The sequence below is a fragment of the Schistocerca gregaria genome, chromosome 7 (genome assembly GCF_023897955.1).
Source record: "Schistocerca gregaria isolate iqSchGreg1 chromosome 7, iqSchGreg1.2, whole genome shotgun sequence".
NCBI classification, from domain to species: Eukaryota; Metazoa; Arthropoda; class Insecta; order Orthoptera; family Acrididae; genus Schistocerca; species Schistocerca gregaria.
This window is the reverse complement of record NC_064926.1, coordinates 533,799,180-533,816,263: the sequence shown is the minus strand read 5'-3', so window position 1 is coordinate 533,816,263 and position 17,084 is coordinate 533,799,180. Positions and strand designations below refer to the sequence as shown.

The 17,084-nt window shown below is 43.9% G+C and overlaps 1 protein-coding gene across 2 annotated transcripts in view; it reads left to right on the top strand.

The window, feature by feature from the left end:
* The first annotated feature begins 4,771 nt into the window (after window positions 1-4,771).
* Window positions 4,772-17,084, top strand: part of LOC126281906 (prostaglandin reductase 1-like) — an 85,452-nt gene continuing 73,139 nt past the window's right edge. Inside the window, exons 1-2 of one of the 2 annotated variants that reach the window (XM_049981231.1) lie at window positions 4,772-4,996; window positions 9,287-9,637. In XM_049981231.1, the coding sequence (XP_049837188.1) occupies window positions 4,796-4,996; window positions 9,287-9,637 (552 nt within the window). In that variant the 5' untranslated portion in view covers window positions 4,772-4,795. The remainder of the gene's footprint in view (window positions 4,997-9,286; window positions 9,638-17,084) is intronic. The other variant, XM_049981229.1, reaches the window with a different exon arrangement.

Below are 17,084 nucleotides of genomic sequence, written 5' to 3'. Positions count from 1 at the left end.
ATCCTCATCACTGGCCCACAAGTCGCCCAGTGTGGCCTCGACTGAAATAAGACTTGCACTTGGCGGCCGAACGTCTCCAGGTGGGGCCTCCCGGCCAACAATGCCGTATGCTCATTTCCATTTTTCCCTGGAACAAGAACTAACCTTCCCCGAGATTGGCTTCTACAACGTATCCCAATCTCCTGTAAATATACTGAGGTGACAAGAGTCATGGGATACCTCTTAATGTTGTGCCACACCTCCTTTTGCCTGGAGTAGTGCAGAAGCTGGACCTGGTATCCACGCAACAAGTCGTCGAAAGCCCATTGCATAAACAATGAGGAACACTGCCTCTGTAGCCGCCTGTAATTGCCAAAGTGTTGCCAGTCCAAGATTTTGTGCGCGAACCGACCTCTGGACTATGTCCGATTAATATCCGTGGGATTCATGTTGTGTGATTTGGGCGGTCAAATCAAACGCTCGAATTGTCCATGATGTTCTTCAAACCAATCGCGAACAGTTGTGGTCCTGTGACCGGGTGCATTGTCATCTACAAAAATTTAGTCGTTGTTTAGGATCATGAAGTCCACGGATGGCTACAAATACTCTCCAAGTAGCCGAACATAACCATTTCCAGTCAGTGATTCACGTAAACACAGCACACACCATTATGGTCACGAGCCCAGGAGAGTTGCTGCAGGCGATGTCGTACCGTTACAAAAGACGCTCGCGTCGGTTGTCTGCTGCCATAGCCCATTAACCCCAAATTACGCCGCACTGTCCTTACGGATACGTTTTTCGGTTATTTCAAGCAGTATTGCTGGTCTATTAGCACTGACGACTCTACGCAAAAGTCGCTGTTCTCGGTCGTTAAGCGAAGGCTATGCGCCAACACGTTGTCTGTGCTGAAATATAATGCCTGAAATTTGGTATTCTCAGCACGCTCTCGATGCTGTGGGTCTCGGAATACTGAATTCCTGAACGATTTCTGAAATGGAATGTTCCATGCGTCTAGCTCCAATTGCCATTTCGCGTTTAAAGTCTGTTAATTCCCGTCGTCCGGCCATAATCAGGTCGCAAATCTTCTCACAGGGATCACCTAACTACAAATGACAGCTCCGCCAACGCACTGCATATCTTGCCACACGGATCACCTGAGTGCAAAGGACAGCTCCGTCAATGCACTGCCATTTTATAAGTGGAGTACGCCACATTACCACCATCTGTATATGTGCATATTGCTATCCCACGAATTTCATCACTTCAGTGTAATTCGGTCAGTATTCTGCGACTCTGACCTTCAACACTGATAGTTCGATAATATTCACACCAGTCAGCGTGTGCTTCATATGGAATTGAAAATGTCACATTCCTCCTGAAGCGTGAGGGTGTTTCCACAGTCTCATATATGTCGTACACAAGATGGAATAGTTTCGTAACGGCTGCGTCTCCCACGGATCCCAATAATTCAGAGCAAATGTCTACTCCAGGTCCTTGTTTCGACTTACACCTTTCAGTGTTCTGTCAAAGTTTTCTCGCAGTATAATATATCCCATCTCAGATCCATCTACTTCCTCTTCCCTTTCTATAATATTGTTACCGAGTTAATTTCTCTTGTAGAACTCCTCTACACGCTCCTTCCATTTTTCAGCTTCCCTTTGTCTGCCTACCACTAGACTGCTCTGTAACATTCATACAGCTGCTTCCCTTTTCTACAAAGGTATCTTAATTCTTCCTATAGGTGGTATCTATCTTTGCTCTATTTGTTCATGCTTCTGCAGCTTTGCGTTTCTTCTCTAGTCTTTCCTGCTTAGCCATTTAGCACATTCTGCAAGTCTCATTTTTCCTTTTCACCTGTATTAATTGCTACATTTTATTATTTTCGTCTTTCGTAAATTAAATTCAGAATCTCCTGTGTTTTCGTAGGATTCTACTAAGTCTTGTCTCTTTACCTATCAGTTATTCTGTTGCCTTCACTGTTAAATTTTTCATTTGGTACACGTTCGTCTTCCACTGTATTTCCTTTCCCTGGTTTAGTCAAACGTTGGGTAATGCTCCATCTGAAGCTCTCAATAATCTCTGTTTCTTTTAACTTATCCAGATTCCATCTCCTTAGTTTCCTACCTTTCTACAATTTTGATTGACTGTTCATGACCAATAAAGAGGGCGGAGGAGTGAACAGAGGTTCCAGGCACTCTCTTGCCGTTGGGGTGGGAGACTGCCCCAAAAGGGAGGAAGAATCAGCAATCATCAACGACACATGAGGATGCAGAAGGCAATGAAAACCTTTTCATTAAAAACAAATAAGGTATGACCACGCTGAAAAAGTGTCTTTCCATTGGCACATGATTTAGGTCTAGTCCCCCATTCGAATCTCCGGGAGGGGACTGCCAAAGTGGAGGTGATCATGAGGACACATGGAGTAGCCAACAACGGGAACATTCTGAGAGTTGGAATGCCAGAAGTCTGAAAGTTATAGGAGACCTAGAAAATGCAGAGGCTGAATCAGGATATAGTGGGGGGTCAGGGAAGTGAAATGGGAAGACGATGGAGATATCTGGTTAGACGAATATATGGTAATAGCAACAGCAGCAGAAAATGATACAACTGGAGCAGGATTCGTTGTGAACAGGAAACTAGGGCAGAGAGTTAGCTGCTGTGGACAGTTATGCGATACGGTTGTTCTTACCAGATTCGCCAGCATACCAACAGCAACAAATAAAGAAGTACATGAAGATATGAACGGGTAATTCACTACGTAAAGGGAGATGAAATTCTAATAATTGTGAGTGATTGAAACGCCGTTGTAGGGGAAAGAATAGCAGAAAGACTTACGCGGTGTTATGGGCTTGGCAGAAGGAAAGGGAGAGGAGAAAGACTAATTAAGTTTTGCAGTACATTTCACACTGTAATAACGAATACTCTGTTCAAGAATCACAAGAGAACTTGCCTTGTCAGATTGGTACTGTGCAGCGTTCTCATATTATCCTTCAATCTGTACATTTTTTATGAACATGACTACGTTATACGCCACAAAGGATCAGTCTTGTGTAAGCCAGGCTACGGAACAGCTAATCGTTTTTTGAACCGTCGGATATATTGCTCTCACGATAATACCCGTTGTACTACTGGAAGTAATGAGCTTTTGACCCAACGACTACTCACGCAACTGGACAATTTTCTATATGACGGTCAACTTGCGAAATTACCGTCCTTACAACCTGGCTTGCTCACGGTGACGTTTTCAACTACGTACAAGTATTGTTTTGGTACTTACGAATGAATGTCGTTGCATGGCTACAGCTGACGATGCTTTCCAATACTTATTCACCGCCTTTTCATATTTTGAACGATCTGAAGCCGGCTGCAGATATCAATGGAAAACAGTTATCGAACTTTAATTGTGGTAGGAAAATTTCCTAAGGATACTTGGAGGTAAGAAACGGTACATTACAGGACAATTTACTTACGATTTTCTTGTAACGTTCAGATATTTACTGAATAAAGTCATTCTCCTTCAGTAACAAAAAACGGATAATAAACTCTAGAAGACCTGTTGACGTCATAAGTATACCAAACAAAGCGGAGTTCTGCTCCCTACATTCTCATCCAAATCAGTGAATGTGGAACCTGGGTCACCTGTATAGAATGTAATACCTACATTATTTAACGTACCAAATAAGCCACCACGCACTGTAGCTTATGAGAAAGCTCGACAGGTATGATAATACATCGTCAAAAGCAATAACACTGTTTCCCAAGAATGAAGAAATCAATTCCATACTTGTTGGTAAATCTGAGCCACGAACGGCAAGAATCTTCAACACATTTGCTTTTGAAGCAAGAGTAATAACATTTACAAAAATATTCGTCTATTAGGAAGTCGACCGAAGTGTAAAAATGCGCGAATCATTAGACTCCATGAAAAATTTTAAGTATCAAGGGAAGTGCGTATGATAATAACAGACATCAATAGAAACAGATGCTTCTCGTGCATGAAATACGTGTTTAATTTCTCTCGCTTAAAGCGGAGTAAGCTCCAAGTATACTCACATTCGAAAGTATTTCTTCGTGAGTTAGCTATAGCTTATGTGAATGAAGCAATGTTATTGGCTGTTTATACATGTATTTCATGATAATTCATGTCTCTTGGTACATAAAAATATGTTCGTTTCGTTAATCAAGTAGAAAATAATTTAAAACAAACATTATGCTTACGACGCATGTGATTGCTTTCTCACCGATTGAGCGCTAGCGTTGCTTCAACTCTCAAACGATAACGATTTTCGCACCAGAGAGTGTGGTGACGGTACGTATGTATTAGACTGTGCCATATGTCTTGCTTAATAGCAAAGAGCTTGCAGTAGAAGTCTTTCACAACAGCAACGATTAACAAATGCTCAGAGCACTTAAGGTATGTGTTTGAAGCCTATGTTTACTGGACATTTTTTTGTGTTTTGGTCGATACTGCCACCTCTCAAAATACGGAATACGTTTTTTTTTTTAAATTCACAATGTCTTATATACTAGAATGGCGGTTACGCAACATTGTGAAAATTAAACGATTTTAGTTCGGTAACCTCAAGCGCTGTTCCTTGCCGTCAGAATGTGTCGCACGTTACGCCAGTCACTAAGCTCTTAGCGATCAGCACAGCCTCGACAATGACAGTGCGGAGCAAAATCGGAGTTGCGCAATGAAGCGTGGGGCGCGGAGCTAAACGCGGTGACGTAGCCCACACACGTACGGCGCTAAACAAGGTCGGAAGACCGTATAAACGAGCGACCCGGCGGGAGTTCCGACACAGAACGATCAGCCATGGTGAAGGCGCGCAAGATCGTGATCGCCCGCGTGTTCCAGGGCGAGCCGCGGCCCGAGGACTTCCGCATCGAGGAGGAGGACGTGCCGGCCCTCCGCGATGGCCAGATACTCGCCGAGGCAGTCTACATCAGCGTCGATCCCTACCAGAGGGCGTACAAGAACTTGCACCAAGTCGGCGCCACCATGATCGGCTCACAGGTGAAGTTATTTTGACATGCTTTCCCTCCTCACCTGCCCCAAATTACTCGTATCAGTCAGTGTTGACTATGGATGAAGAAACTGTGTAAATAACAGGTAAGGAGATTTAAGTGTTCGTTAATGGATGTAGTGTTGTCAGCTTCCGAGATATTTAATCACATATGGTTTTTAGACGGAACGATGTTCTTTTTTTTGTAAGTTCTTCCTAATATGAATGGAATAAATGAATCACGCAAATGTCTGCTGCGTCACTTTCTGCAGTCACGATGGTAAATATGCTGCATGTGGATCATTATTGGCAGTTAAGTCCTTCCTCAGCAATCTAGTCAAAAAGTCTTTCATGGGGTCTGCAATCATATTTGGCATTAATGATTACATTCGTCTTTATATACACTGAACAGTCAAAGAAAATGTTACACCTGCCTGATATCGTGAAAGGCCCCAGCAAGCACGCAGGAGTGCCGCAGTCCAACGTGGCATGGACTCGATTAATGTCTGCAGTAGTTCTGGAATTGACACCATTAATTCTGCAGGGCTGTCCATAAATTCGTAAGAGTACGAGAGTGTGGAGGTCTCTTCTGAACAGCACGTTGCAAGGCATCCCACATATGCTCAATTATGTTCATGTGTGGGGAGTTTGGAGGCCAGCGAAAATGTTTAAACTCAGAAGAGTGTTCCTGGAGCCACTCCGTAGCAATTCTGGACATTTGATGTGTCGCATTGTCCTGATGGCATTCCCCCAATTCCGTCGGATTGCACAATGGACATGAATGGACGCAGGTTATCAGACAGGATGCTTACGTACGTGTGACTTGTCAGAGTCGTATCTAGACGTATCAGGAGTTCCATATCACTCCAACTGCACACGCCCCACACCATTACAGAGCCTCCACCAGCTTGAACAGCCCCCACTGACACGCAAGGTCCATGGATTCATGATGTTGTCTCCATACCCGTACACGTCCATCCGCTCGATACAATCTGAAACGAGACTCGTCCGACCAGGCAACATATTTCCAGTCATCAACAGTCCAATGTCAGTGTTGACGATCACAGGCGAGGCGTAAAGCTTTGTGCCGTGCAGTCATCAAGGGTACACGAGTGGTCCTTCGGCTCTGAAAGCCCATATCGATGATGTTTCTTTCATTGAATGGTTAGCACGCTAACGATTGTTGATGGCCCAACATTGAAATCTGCAACAATTTGCGGAAGGGTTGAACTTCTGTCAAATCGAACGATTCTTTTCAGTGCTCGTCGGTCCCGTTCTTGCAGGATCTTTTTCCGGCCGGAGCGCCGTCGGACATTTGATGTGTTACCGAATTCCTGACGTTCACGTTCCACTCGTGAAATGGCCGAGACGCGCGAGTGGCTGCGCCGTTACAGGCGCCATGTCACGATTCGCGCGGCCCCTCCCACCGGAGGTTCGAGTCCCCCCTTGGGTATGGGTGTGTATTTGTATTGCCCTTAGCATAAGTTAGTTTAAGTAGTCTGTAAGTCTAGGGACCGGTGACCTCAGCAGTTTGGTCCCTTAGGAATTCACACACATTTGTTTCCTGCGCTTACTATAAAACCACGTCCAAACTCACTTAAATCTTGATAACCTGCCATTGTAGTAACAGTAACCGATCTAACAACTGCGCCAGACAGTTGTTGACTTATATAGGCGTTGCCGACCGCTGTTTCGTATTCTGCCTGTTTACGTATCTCTGTATTTGAATACGAATGCCTATAATGCTGATTGAAGAGATGAGTGAAAATTTGTACCAAGGTCAGGATTCGAACCCGGGCCTCCTGCTCACTAGCCACTACGCCACCCTGGCACAGTAGTTTTGCACAACTGCACAGACTACCCCAGCACGCTTCTCTCCTCAATTAGAATTCCCATTCACGTCTAATCTTATTTGATATTCCCCCTAAAATCGAAGAGGATTGCAGGGGCTCGCCAACTGTGTTGGAATAGCATCTCAGCGTCAAACGACCTGGGAGAACCTGCCTGAAACCCAGGCATATGTTCTTTAATCAAATGAAACTACAAGGTTCCTAGTTACAAACATCTATGACGTATATATGAAGACTGAAGCGCCGAATGAAAATTTGTGCCAAGGCTTTACTTGGCAGATGCGCTAATCTTCTCGAATTTCATCGGAACTTGATCCTGAAGTGATGGCTATCTTTTAGCCTGAAGTGGGCAGAAGTTTTAACATTAAAGGTTATTCTAGGCCTGGGCAGTCCAACATGAACATCTGTGCTAATGAAAGTCTGTCTATAGCAGCGATATTATTTAAGGCCGTGAATCTCTAAGAGAAGAGCATCACAATATATCTTCTGCTAGTGGTGTGATTATTCCAGATATACAAATTAGCACTTAAGGACAATAAGGGATAAGTATGTTACAAATAAACAAAGGAGAGAGAGAAAGAAATGTTATTATATCATTAAGTTAGAGAGAGCACAAATAATGACAAGCAAAGGTTAGTAGAGATTCGTGCGTCTGTGAAAAGATAATGCGGGAAGCATGCAACAACTGCCAGTGTCATACCTTTGCAAAAGGTCTGGCAGAGAACCTGAGAAAATACTGGCCCCATGTACAGTCGCTAAGTAAGTCTAAGGCTTCCATTCATTCTCTTGCCTACCAATTTTTTTCTGTGTCAGTCAAAGATAGCAAAAAGAAAGCAGAAGCTTTAAATTTCGCATTCGAGAAATCAATCACGCACTTGAATCGCACAAACTTAGTTTCATTTGACCACCGGACAGATGCCTGCTTGGACGACACAGTAATAAGTATCTGTGGCGTGTTGGGGAACATCTGAAAGATTTGAAAGTAAATAAGTCACCAGGTCCGGATGGAATCACAATTCGTATTTACAAAGAGTACTCTAAGGCACTGGCCCCCTACCTAGCTTGCATTTATCGCCATCTCTCGCCCAGAACATAGTCCGAAAAGACAGGAAAAAGGCGCAGGTGACTACTGCACATAAGAAGGTAAAAGAACGGATCCGCAAAATTAGAGACCAATATCCCTAACTGCCGTTTGCTGCAGTATCCTTCAATATATCCTCATCTGGAATGTAACACATTTTCTTGAATCCGAGAAGATAATGCCCACGAATCAGCAGAGTTTTAGAAAGCATCGCCTGTGCGAAACTCAGCTTGTTCTTTTCTCACATAATACACTGAGAACTACGGTCGAACGCCAAAAGACAGATTCCATATTTTTAGATTTTCCGGAAAGCATTTCACATGGCGCCCCATAGCAGGCTATTAACGCAGATACGAGTATATACAACAAATTGATAGATGTGTGAGTGGCTCGAAGGTTTCTTAACTAATAGACGGCGATTGTTGATCATATCGTTAGCAGTACCCCAGGGACGTGTTCTCTGTATACATAAATGATTTGGCGGTCGGAGTGGGCAGCAATCTGGTGTAGTTTACTGAAGATTCTGTGGTGTACCGTAAGGTGTCGAAATTGAGTGGCTGTAGGAGGTTACGAGACAAGTTAGGCAAGATTTCTAGTTGGTGCTAGCTCTAAATGTGAGAAAATATAAGTTAATGCGGATGAATAGAAAAACCAAACCCAAATGTCGGAAGCAGCATAAATCCTGCTTGACTTCGTTTAAATATCTGGGTGTACCGTTGCAAAGCCATATGAAATGGAACGAGCTGTGAAGACTTGGTAAGGAAGGCGGTTAATAGCCTCTGGTTCATTGGGTGAATTCTAGGAAAGTATGGTTCATCTGTAAAGGAGGTCTCAAACAGTATGGTGGTGCAACCTATTCTTGAATAGCTCTCGAGCATTTGGGATCCACATCAGGTCAGATAGAACGAGGACATTGAAGCAATTCAGAGGCGAGGTGCTATGTTTGTTACCAGTATGTTCGAACAACGGGTAAGTGTTACGCAGATGCTTCGGGAACTCAAATGGGAATCCTTGGCGGGAAGGCGACGTTCTTTTCGAAGAGCACTATTGAGAAAATTTAGAGAACTGTCATTTGATGCTGACTGCAGAACGATCTTTCTGCCGCCAGCATACATTTCACGTAGGGACCATAATGATCAGACACAAGAAATTAGCGCTCATGCGATAGCATGTAGAAAACCGTTTTTCCCTCGCTATATATGCGAGTGGCACAGGAAATGAAACGATTTGTAGTGGTACAACGTACACTCCACCACATACTGTACAGTGGCTTGTGAAGTATCTGTGTAGATGTAGATGTTTGTGGTGAGGTGTTTATTCGTTGTTATGCAGTGAGATGCAGGTAATAGAATATTGTCCTCTGCCCACAGGTGGCCCGCATTGTGGAGAGCCGTGCTGCGGACTTCCCAGTGGGGCGATACGTGGTCGGCTACTGGGGGTGGCGCGACCGCACGGTGGCCGATGTGGGGCTTGACGCGCCCTACTTCATGTCTCCGGCCATGCTGGTGCCAGACCTGGGGGAGCTGCCCCTCTCCCTCTCTCTGGGGGCCCTGGGCATGCCCGGCATCACGGCCTACTTTGGACTGCTGGAGGTCTGCAAGCCTAAGGAAGGAGAGGTCGCCGTAGTCAGTGGGGCAGCAGGCGCTGTGGGGTCAATAGTTGGGCAGATAGCGCGTCTCAAGGGCTGCACAGTAATTGGCTTCGCGGGATCAGACGCTAAGGTAAGACACTATCCCATTTTGGGTTCACTATACTGTATTGCAACGAAAGTAACTTCGAGGAAGAGAACATTTACACGAATTCAGACATGGAACCTGATTTTCTGTTTAGTTAAATCGAGAATGCCACCAAGCAGACTGGTGAAGGCCTAAAACTGGACTACATCTGTTCTTCCTGCAGTCTCAGATGTCTGCAGAACAAGCAGGTCTTGTGACAGATAAAACTATTCGAGAGACAAGCCTGAATTTGGGGCAGGTAACTGGAAAGTGTCGTGAATTCTGTGCCCTGCCTTCACTTTTTTCCTAGATTACAAAAAAGACCTTTGATTGTGTCATGTGGGACGAGTAGAGGCATGTGCCCAATGATTTTGGGGTTTCGAAGCACCTAGCATCATTACTGAATGATCTTCGTACCAGTCATACTGCAACCATAAAGGTGAATACTCGAAATGCTTAGACGTGACAAATGGAGTCAGTCAAGGTTCTATACCAACGTCGGCCACAGCCCGCCACATTTCGTGCTGGCTGGTTTGCAGGCTGTGTGCGAGCCAAGGATTGCCTCTATCTGTCTTGCTTTTGATCATTCCTTTCTGGAAGCACCCAGTACAGCACGACATATCATTTACACTACTGGCCATTAAAATTGCTACACCAAGAAGAAAGGCACATGATAAACGGGTATTCATTGGACAAATATACTATACTAGACCTGACATGTGATTAAATTTTCACGCAATTTGGGTGCATAGATCCTGAGAAATCAGTATCTAGAACAACCACCTCTGGCCTTGATACGCCTGGGCATTGAGTCAGAGCTTGGATGGCGTGTACAGGTACAGCAGCCCATGAAGCTTCAACACGATACCACAGTTCATCAAGAGTAGTGACTGGCGTATTGTGACGAGCCAGTTGCTCAGCCACCATTGACCAGACGTTTTCAGTTGGTTAGAGATCTGGAGAATGTACTGGCCAGGGCAGCAGTCGAACAGGACCTGCAACATGCTGTCATGCATTATCTTGCTGAAATGTAGGGTTTCGTAGGGATCGAATGAAGGGTAGAGCCACAGGGCGTAACACATGTGAGATGTAACGTACACTGTTCAATGTGCCGTCAATGCGAACAAGAGGTGACCGAGACGTGTAACCAATGGCACCCCATAGCATCACGCCGGGTGATACTCCAGTATGGCGATGACGAATACACGCTTCTAATGTGAGTTCACCGCAATGTCGGCAAACACTGATGCGACCATATGATGCTGTAAACAGAACCTGGATTCATCCGAAAAAATGACGTTTTGCCATTCTGCACCCAGGTTCATTGTTGAGTGCACCATAGCAGGCGGTCCTGTCTGTGATGCGGCGTCATGGGTAACAGCAGCTGTGGTCTCCGAGCTGATAGTCCATGCTGCTGCAAACGTCGTCGAACTGTTCGTGCAGATGGTGGTTGTTTTGCAAACGTCCCCACCTGTTGACTCAGGGATCGAGACGTGGCTGCACGATCCGTTACAGCCATGAGGATAAGATGCCTGTCATCTCAACTGCTAGCGATACGAGGCCGTTGAGATCCAGCACGGCGTTCCGTATTACCTTCCTGAACCCACCGATTCCATATTCTGCTAAGTCATTGCCTCTCGACCAACGCGAGCAGCAATGTCGCGATACGATAAACCGCAATCGCGATAGGCTACAATCCGACCTTTATCAAAGTCGGAAACGTGATGGTACGTATTTGTCCTCCTTACACGAGGTATCACAACAACGTTTCACCAGGCAACACCGGTCAACTGCTGTTTGTGTATGAGAAATCGGTTGGAAACTTTCCTCATGTCAGCACGTTGTAGGTGTCGCCACCGGCGCCAGCCTTGTGTGAATACTCTGAAAAGCTAATCATTTGCATATCACAGCATCTTCTTCCTGTCGGTTAAATTTCGCGTCTGTAGCTCGTCATCTCCGTGGTGTAGCAATTTAGTGGCCAGTGGTGTAGTATTGCAGTGTGTCATTTGCAGGTCAGCACAACTCTTTACAGCTGGGCAGAATCATGGTGTCAGTGTTGTCTACCGTCCGCTGTTTGTTTGTGGCATGAAAGACATTCACATGTCCAGTCGCTGTTCGCACAAAAAGATGCAGTCTAGCAATCCATCGTCACAAGCCTTTAAAAAGGTATTGGAATGACAGAAGAGAGGGATGATTAGTCTCAATATCTATTATGCGGTTGCATAAGTGACGAGTACTGCAAATTTGCTGTGAAGCTAAACTGAAGAGCCAAAGAAACTGGTACACCTGACTAATATCATGTAGGGCGCCCGCAACCACGCAGAAGTGACGCAAAACGACATGGCATGGACTCGATTAATGTGTGACGTAGTGGTGGATGGAACTGACACTATTAATCCTGCAGGGCTATCCACAAATCCGTAAGAGTACAAGGGGGTGGAGACCTCTTCTGAACAGTATGTTTCAAGGCATCCCAAATATGCTCAATTATGCTCATGTGTGGGGAGTATCGCGACCAACGGAAATGTTTAAACTCATTAGAGTGTTCCTGGAGCCACTCTGTTGGACACATGGTGTATCGCATTGTCCTGTTGGAATTGCCCAAGTCTGTCAGAGTGCACAATGGACATAAATGGATGCAGGTGATCAGACAGGATGCATATGTGTCACCTGTCAGAGTTGTATATAGAAGTATCAGTACTCTCGTATCACTCCAGCTCCAACCACCCACACCATTACAGAACCTCCACCAGCTTGAAGAGTCCCCTGCTGACATGCATCGTCGATTGATTCATGATGTTGTCTCCATACCCGTAAACGTCCATACGCTCGATACTGTTTGAAATGAGACTCGTCCGACCAGGTAACATGTTTCCAGTCATCGACAGTTCAATGTCGGTGCTGACAGGCCCAAAGCGAGGCGTAAAGCTCTGTGCCATGCACTTATCAAGGGTACACGAGTGGGCCCATATTGATGACGTTCCGTTGAATGAGTCTCACACTAACACTTGTTGATGGCACAGCATTGGAATCTGCAGCAGTTTGCAGAAGGATTGCACTTCTGTGACGTCGAACGATTCTGCACAGTCGTCGTTGGTTCAAATGGCTCTGAGCACTATGTGACTTAACTTCTGAGGCAGGATTCGAACCTGCGACGTAGCGGCCGCCCGGTTCCAGACTGTAGCGCCTAGAACCGCTCCGCCACCCCGGCTGGCAGTCGTCGTTGGTCCTGTTCTTGCACTACCTTTTTCCGGCAGCAACGATGTCGGAGATTTGATGTTTTACCGAATTCCTGATATTCGCGATGCACTTTTGATATGATCGTACGGGAAAATCCCCTCTTCATCGCTGCCTCGCAGATGCCGTGATCCATCGCTCGTGCGGCGACTATAACACCAGACTCACTTAAATCTTGATAACCTACCATTGTAGCAGCAGTAGCTGATCTAAAAGCTGCGCCATACACTTCTGCCTTATATAGGCATCGGAGACCGCAGCGCCGTATTCTGCCTGTTTATATATCTCCCTATTTGAATACGCATGCATATAACAGTTTCTTGCATATTAACAATACAGAAACAATTTAAAGATTTAGCGAACAATGAAAGAGCGAAAAATTACAACAATCGACAGACGGAATTCACTCTTCTGCAGATCAAGAAACTTTTTGTGCTACATTTAGAGGCATGCCAAACTGGTAGAAATGAATGGTACGAGTAGTAAAATTACTGAAGTCGCTCACAGTATTCCATTCTCAGTTGTAGCAGTTTTCGATGGAACTGAACGAAGGTATGGAGACTTTATATATCACTACAAGGTACGTCGGTTAAGTCAATACCCATGACTGGTAAGATTTTTCGATTTAAAACTCGCTATTGCTGAATTTATGAAAAAAAGGAGGAACGGAGGGGGGAGGGGGGGGGGGGGGGGGAGGCGGCTTGAAAAGTAGATCATCCAGAAAGGACTGGAGACCTAGTATTTTAAGTGGACTTGACTGCATACTGGCCACAATAAGACATTGCAAGGGAGAAACATCTTTCTTCTGATTTTGTGGGAATGCATTCAAAAAGAAGATCGGGTTATAGAAGGGACACATTCAGACAAACACAGTCCAATTCCCTAAGCTCGCTGCTGTTAAGGAAAACGAGAGGTTGAAGAATTCATTGTGCCCATGAAATAATTACAAGGACAGTGTCCTACGACAGTCTGTCTGTCTTACAGGGGTTATCGAGAACGTTTGCCGTCTCAGTTGAAAGCGCCCCTGTGCATGTGCAATTGTAACTGACTGACCTGAAAGGTAGTTCCCGTTCTAATGAGAAATATTTTTACGTTAAAACTGTCCAGGATGTCTACAATGCTTTCCTCTCGTAGACTTTCCAAGTCTCCACACTGAGGTTGGAAAAGTGCTACAATATTTCGACCGGCATAATTGTGTGAAATACATTTTTCTATTATGAAACTAAGTGAATCATGATTATATAACAACCTGAGTGCGAAAATCTGTGAATCTGTCGGTGTCTGCCCTTACGCCAAGAATTTGTTGTTGTTGTTGTTGTCTTCAGTCCTGAGACTGGTTTGATGCAGCTCTCCATGCTACTCTATCCTCTGCAAGCTTCTTCATCTCCCAGTACCTACTGCAACCTACATCCTTCTGAATCTGCTTGGTGTATTCATCTCTTGGTCTCCCTCTACGATTTTTACTCTCCACGCTGCCCTCCAATACTAAATTGGTGATCCCTTGATGCCTCAAAACATGTCCTACCAACCGATCCCTTCTTCTGGTCAAGTTGTGCCACAAACTTCTCTTCTCCCCAATCCTATTCAATACTTACTCATTAGTTATGCGATCTACCCATCTAATCTTCAGCATTCTTCTGTAGCACCACATTTCGAAAGCTTCTATTCTCTTCTTCTCTAAACTATTTATCGTCCATGTTTCACTTCCATACATGGCTACACTCCATACAAATACTTTCAGAAAAGACTTCCTGACACTTAAGTCTATACTCGATGTTAACAAATTTCTCTTCATCAGAAACGCTTTCCTTGCCATTGCCAGTCTACATTTTATATCCTCTCTACTTCGACCATCATCAGTTATTTTGCTCCCCAAATAGCAAAACTCCTTTACTACTTTAAGTGTCTCATTTCCTAATCTAATTCCCTCAGCATCACCCGACTTAATTCGACTACATTCCATTATCCTCGTTTTGCTTCTGTTGATGTTCATCTTATATACTCCTCTCAAGACACTGTCCATTCCATTCAACTGCTCTTCCAAGTCTTTTGCTGTCTTCGACAGAATCACAATATCATCGGCGACCGCACAAAAATTATTTTATGTCTTCAGCTCATCAAAAATAATTAGAAAGCACAAAAAATTTGTTTCGTTCGTGATCTTTGTTGTTGGGAAATGTGATATATAAAAGCATTGCGACTGCACCAATGGTCTGTGTTCGCAGTTTTCTCCTCTTCCCCATTCACATACAGCTTCCTGTGGTCACGACGGTAACGTGCAGCGATGCTGAGTGCAAGAAAATATAATATCTACGCTTTGCAGATGATAGTACCCTTATTGTTGGAAATGGGGAAGAACTTATTGGTCTGTTTTCCAGAGTGAAGACTACTTCTTTAAATTTAGGTCTCTAGATAACCACAAAAAAGCCCAAACTAATAGTTATAATACACCAAGATATAGATCAAATGCAACTTGCAGGCTACTTAACAGATCTGAATGTAGTGAATGACTGTATCTATTTACGATATCTGACAAATGACACAGGACAGTGTGATAAAGTATTAAAGTGAGGAACTGGATTTCCTGGTCCCGACGGTTAAACTCAATAAGGTCTGGCAGAACTTGGCAATATCCAAAACAATGAAGATGCGTCTGGTGGAATAATTCTTGTACAGACGTGCAACGTGGGCCGTGAAAGCTAGCGGCAATAGCCGAACTGATACCTTTGATATGCGGTCACGGAAGACGTTATACGTATCATGGACGGAAAGGAAAACCAATGCTTCCATTATAGAAGAACTTAGAGTCATAAGAAATTTATCTTCCCATCTCATTCAAAAATATTTCTAGGTCTTTAGGCACATTTTGAGAATAGAAGCAGGCAGTTTATGGAGGATCATCTAGTAAGGCAAAATCGTAAGCAAAAGACTACGAGAAAGAGCAGCAAAGAGACGGTTGGATCATGTGAGGAAGATTATCACTCTAGCTCTCTACATTATTTTAGAAAGAGTTAAATATCAAGGTGGATGGAGACGTCTGGTCGAAGATTCAGTTACTTAAGAAATAAATGACGAAATGAGGTGACGGTAATCAGTAATGAGTGAACCAACTAATGATGATGATGATAAGGTCCAGACATACAGTGACATACAGTGTCACTACCAATTCAGCTAGGTGTTATTTATCCAGACTACATTAGAAGAGAAACAAAAAATAATGAAACGAGTATATGTACAGACTGAGGATGTGATAGATTTGAGAACGCATTGTGCTCAATGTAGGACCCTACATTCACAATGGATTGTACATGTACATGCAGATGTAGAAGCTGCGTATATGGTGTCCCATGTGGCTGAGAGCCGTAATGAATATTTGAGGCACATAATGTTGGATATCTATTGTTATCAATGAAGACATAAAAGAAAATAAGGACAAACTTGAAACTCAGCGTCTACATGAGTATGGATGTTTTTTAACTGATGAATTAGCTGTGACGAAGAGTGTTTTGTTTCCTCACTCTATACTGTAATGATAACACATTTTTAATCATTTTCAAGCGATTAGCTATCTGTTGGGCGGAAATTTCACATACCCGAAATTCCTTTTTCTCTCCGTCTAGTTACAGAGTTATAAATGTCTTTGATCTTAGAGATTCCAGCCAACTACAGCTACTCGAATGTCACCACCCTCTCGGCTTTTTAGGAGCAATGATATATGCTGATCCTATGGAATAGAATACATCATAACATATCCGAAAGTTATTAAAAGAAAATAGCCAAAATAGAGAACACTACTATATTAATAATATCACTTTTATAAGTGCTAGTAAAATGAAAATATTCCGATGGAAAAAAGCAAGTAGACTTCATTATTTAAAAAGTAATCGGAGTAACTGCCAATACGTTTAAACCACTGTGGGAAAAGATGGTCACTACTTTCAGCGAAATAAGGAGCAGTCAAATGGAAAGGAGACAGGGGGGAAAAATAAGTCAGCTGTTCATTATTTCAAAATCAATTGAAGTAACTGTTAACACATTTATTCCACTGTGAGACAAGACGGTCGTTTCCTTTATGGAGAAACGTTTGCGGTTGCCTACAGAATCTTGGTTGTATCCAGACATGCACCTCTCCGTCCGAAGAAAAGCAACGGCTACAAATGTCTTTCTTCATCGCTCCAAAAATGTGGAAATCGCGTGGGGAGAGATTGACACTGTA